We start from the raw sequence: 4984 nt of genomic DNA, 5'->3' as shown, positions 1-4984 counted from the left end.
GGCAGGTAACCAACATTTATTTACCATTATCAACTTTACAATAAAACCAGTAACATCTGTCAACATTAGCAAAATAAAGAACAGAAATCAATCCAATTTATTTACAGAGACAAAGCAGATTCAGGCTCACACAAGACAGATAAACAACTCTGCTTCATATCAAACTGCAACAGTGAACATAGCAAGCTTAAGTGTTCTTTTTTTTTTCATAGTAAGGTAAAAATCAAAGTCGTCTATCTTTTTTTTTTCTTTGAACAAACAAGACATAGCTTCTCTGAATCTTTAAGATGGTTCTCTATAATACACCACAAAATACTTCAAATTTGGGTTAAAATATAGGAATGTAAAAAGTTGGCAAGTCTTTTCTGATTTCTTTTTCTTCTATTTAACAGTCATTTCAAGTGGTTGTGGTGTCCTAGTATCTTATCTAGCGTCGTTCCTTCGGCAGGAGGCATCTTGAGCTGTGGATTTTTAAGGGAAAAGATGCTTCGACCTCCAATCATCATCCATCGTTACTTCATGGTGTCATTTGCCGGCCAGCTAGCCATTAAAAATCCCCCCAACCCCCCCCCCCCCCTCCCCACGCACAGCGACCAAACCCGCAGCCTAAAACTCAGTCCAGGTTCAGATGTCGAGCAGTAACCAGGAAAGTGATCTAGTGAATCTAGTCTGTCGTCTTGTTATCATGACGAAAAAAGTGGCACGTCGAAGGAGTCTCTCACATACATGTGTATATATTTACATATACATATATCCATATACATATGTATACATATACACATATATATAAATATATATATATATATATACTCTTAATTTTCTCTCTCTCTCTTGAAAAACAGTTCACCCAGTTCATTGTGAGCTAAACGTACAATCACTCTTTCTTTTCAGACGGAGCGGGGGTCGAGCTGCTCTCCTCTGTCGGTTTCGTGGCCTCGGGGGCAGGAGCAGCTGCCTCTTTGGCCTCCTCCTTGGGGACCTCCTCCTTAGCTGGCCCCTCCTCCACCTTCGGAGCCTCAGCGGCAGAGGCAGCGGCGGCGTCGGCGTCAGCAGCCTCCTCCTTCACCTCCTCTTTCTTCTCCTCGGCAGGAGCAGCGGCTCCATTCTCAGCAGGCTTCTCCTCAGAGGGGGCAGCGGCAGCCGCTTCCTCTTTCACAGCCTCGCTCTTCTTGCTCTTCTTGATGTTCAGTTTGAAGTTGAAGGGCTTCTTCAAGGAGAACTTCTTCTTCTTCTTCTCTTTGGTGCTTTCTTTGGCCGCAGCCTCGCCCTCCGGTTTTGCAGCCTCTCCGTCTGCAGCAGGCGCCGGTTCGATAGTGTCACCTCCCGCACTGGCTTCAGGCTCCTTGGCGGCCTCCGCGGAGCCGTTGGTAGCTGCAGCATCCCCATCGGGCTTTGTAGAGACATCGCCATTGGTCTTCACGTGACCGTTCTCCTGTAAAAAGGGTTACAAAAAAAAGAAGAAAAAAAAGACACAAAATAAGTCAGCTTTCTATCAAGTCTTGTGTTTTTTAATTAAAAAACAAACATAAAATACAAACAAGAACAACTGCTGTTGGGGAGGTCTCGTATCTTTGCCGAGCATCGTTGCGCTCATCAATTAACCACCATGTCGTCTGGCTCAAGAGGCGACGCCTTGCAGTACCCTAATCAGGCGATAGGCGGCGGCAGCGTCTCACAGACCGCCCGGGTTGCCAGACAGACGGGCTCAACAAAGACGAGGCTGAAGCTCATCGATGGACGAATGAAAACACCTTCATTTGTTATTTTTTGTTTACCCAAGAAAAATGTGATAATTTTCCAGGGGAAAAACATTTAAAACTCCGAAGAATTTTTTTTATTCATGAACCCCCCCCCAAAGACTATTTGGTAAGAGTGACGGAAAATCGTTGTTTTGAATATTAGTGACATTTGACATCTCATTAATGACTAATTTTACTTACATTACGTTTTGGAAAGTACCAATTTGCAAGATTTGCGGTGAGACGGCAACAGGGCTCTTTTCAGGGAGGAGTAGTAGACTGCCTACGTGCGAGCAAGCCGCCCCCTCCCCCTTTTGTGACTGGCACTGTCAAAAAGCGTTCTCGGTTCGACCTCAGTGACAAATAAACACATACTTACTTGAAACTGGGAAAACCGTGACAAATAACAGCCCCCCTCCCCGCGGACTGATATGTTTTTGGGGGGAGCTCTGTGAACACCCGTCTGAGCACAAGATGCTACAAAGCCCCACCTGACTTACCCCAAAATGTCCTCACATTCAAGTTTAATCGATTCATCGTTAGCCAAATCCGCTATATGCGAGGTTTTCGTGTGAGAAACTCAACTTTTATCAATTTATTATGCCATCCTTCTGTGATAAAGTAGTCATACGGAGCAACTAGATGGTATATTTACCTGTCCGTTGGTTTTGGCAGCTGCAGCATCAGCGGCAGCAGCGTTTGCCTCCGCGGCCACCTCTCCCTTGGATGCCTGGGATCCCATTGTCTTCGGTGAGTAGCGGTCTTCTAAAGCAAATTAAAAAGAAAAACTAAAAAAGGCGCGTTTTAAGTTAATCCAACTCCAGAGCGAGTTACGTATCCAGCGGTGAAACCGTGAAAAGTGTGTGTGTTTTTAATTTTTTTTCTTCAAACAGCAGCTACTCCCCTTCGGTTGTTCCCGTTGTCTGACTTGCCACCCCGATAGAGAGAGACCCTCTAAACTCGAAGCTCGCTGAACGTAACGCTTCAACATACAGCAGGTTCAGGGCACCACCCGTGGGCGGATCCTGTTCATGAACGGCCAATCATCGTCTGCTCCAGCCCGACTTTGTCCAATCACCTCTGACTCCCTAATTGTCCCCGCCCCTCTAGTGGACCCCCAGCAATGAAATCAATTCAGCCTTACTAAATGCAGTGTTTTATAGGCATGAAACTAAAAAAACAATGCTGACATAGCATAAAGATAAGAGAAAAGTCTCCCACACAAAAGTAGTTTCCTTCCTTGTAGTGAGTATTACTGTATGAGTGTGTTTGCTTACCTCAATTCACATGATGGCTGATAATTCAGAGGGAAGATATGGAGCACATAGCTTCATAGAACATCTAGGTGATTACCAGATGAGAGTGAGGTATATTTATAGTAAACATTAAACCACTTGTTTGGATGTGTGTGCGGGCTTTAATAGCATTGCACCTGATACACTCAGTCATAGCATAAATTGAACCTAAAGTTGCTTTGATCAAGAAATCAGCAGTGAGAAATAATGAACACGGTATAACAACTCTATTCACTGTAGCAGTTTATTTACACAGGATGCACAAGCACCCTTAGGGCTGCAACTAGTTCTTTTGAGTTATTAATTGACTGTTAGATCCTTTCCTCAAAGTGCCAAAAAAAAGAAGAAGTGAAAACTGCTCTAAAAAGTAGAAAGACAACCCTTTTTACCTAGATTTATTTTCCTTTCACCTCCAATTCCCACTGTCTCATTTCATGGCATTTAGTAATGCACTGCACCATTATTGTTTCACTTTTGCTTCCTGGCGTAAGTGGGGGAATTCTGACTGGACATCTTTTGGTTTCAGTCTCAGTACAGATGGTAGACAAAAACATATCTCAAATTACAGTCTGATTCAGCAATTAGTCAGACTGTCAGTAAAATCCAACACGTTTCCAGAAGTCAACTTATGGTATGAAAAAGCCTCCATATAGAGTAAATCACAGGCACAGTCTCCCCTGGGCAGTCAAATTACTCGAGAAAATAGTAGTTCCATCAGGTAGATGTATTATGCTTTACTAGCACAACACAGCTCATGAAATACAGTTTAAGAGGAGAAGAAGTAATTCTTGCAACACTATAGCCATCTTAAAATTCCTCTATTTTTGAAGTACGGCTAAATTAGCCTTAATTTCAGAGGTCACTTGACTATTGATTTTGCATGTATGGAAGAACAAGTCAAACCATATAAATGACTATGCCCTAAATAAAGCCTTTAAACAGCTTTTCTTTTTGCTCTAAAAAGTTATACTTCTACCACAATCTGTACTGTTGTGGAAATCTAGTAATTTTGGATTGTCATGGGTTTGATTCACTGCATCCCACTAATTGACAGAGCAGTTATCTGAAAAAGGCACACTGGAAGAGCAATTAGATCAAAATCTTGGTTACACAGAAATAAACGCAACCTAAATGGGCATTCAGGGAGCGCATGCTCCGCCAAGGCCAGCGTGCTCTTTTGCAGTTAAAAAAAAACAGTAACCCACTCGTTTCCCCATGGATCACCTCTCCGCTGTCTTGGAGTTCAGCACTTTTTAATGTTGCTTTTACCGTATGTCCATTAAGTCCCTCACTGTGATGGAAGAAATTTTATGACAGTTTTCATTTATACAGAGGACTTAACTGTGACAAAATCAACAGGTGGAAACTAAAACAGAAAAAGACTGGGAATGGGAATGTTTTTACCTCCAGGTACACTATTTCCCATCTAGATCTGTTCCCACCAGGAGGAGCAGCTGAATGGTAAAGTGGATTCACTTCTGTCATTCAATACAAATGAACGAAAACAACTGAATGAGAGTTTACTCTATTGTTCGATGTAGATTTAGAGGACACATTTCTGGCCATCAGATTGGAGAACAGGATTCTTGTTGAGGCTAGTAGCATGTCACGCTGTCTCCTCATGTCTACGTGACTAGAAATGTTGTTCACTTCCGCTTGTCAACAACATACCAGTGCTTAAATATGCCAACGGGATGATCATGCACATTCCCCCTGATCGTTCGCCTCCACAAACATTCTTCACAACAGCTGCTGATGTTAAAAACCTCAGTTACGCAAGCCAAAGACTCCAGTGTTCAGTGGCGCAAATTGTTCTTTACTGCAACCAATCTGTCTAATTGATTTTGTAAGACTCGGGACCAGTGAAATGTGTGTCCTATTAGAAACCCACCTGCTCATCTCTTTGCAGGTACAGATCAGCGATGAACAGAAATGAGTTTGAGATACTGG

General features: G+C 42.9%; 1 protein-coding gene across 1 annotated transcript; it reads right to left on the bottom strand.

Annotated features, from left to right (window-relative positions):
- On the bottom strand, positions 1-2727 carry marcksl1b (MARCKS-like 1b). The gene is made up of 2 exons (XM_082522690.1): positions 2395-2727; positions 1-1432 (listed from the first exon to the last, which is right to left on the bottom strand). The coding sequence occupies exons 1-2, from the start codon at positions 2479-2481 to the stop codon at positions 875-877; spliced, it is 645 nt and encodes a 214-aa protein (XP_082378816.1). The 5' UTR covers positions 2482-2727; the 3' UTR covers positions 1-874.
- Positions 2728-4984: the final 2257 nt, after the last annotated feature.

Source organism: Aulonocara stuartgranti, assembly GCF_965226115.1.
Source record: "Aulonocara stuartgranti genome assembly, chromosome: 22".
Lineage (NCBI taxonomy): Eukaryota > Metazoa > Chordata > Actinopteri > Cichliformes > Cichlidae > Aulonocara > Aulonocara stuartgranti.
The sequence above is the reverse complement of the archived record's forward strand: the minus strand, read 5'-3'. Positions and strand labels throughout refer to the sequence as shown.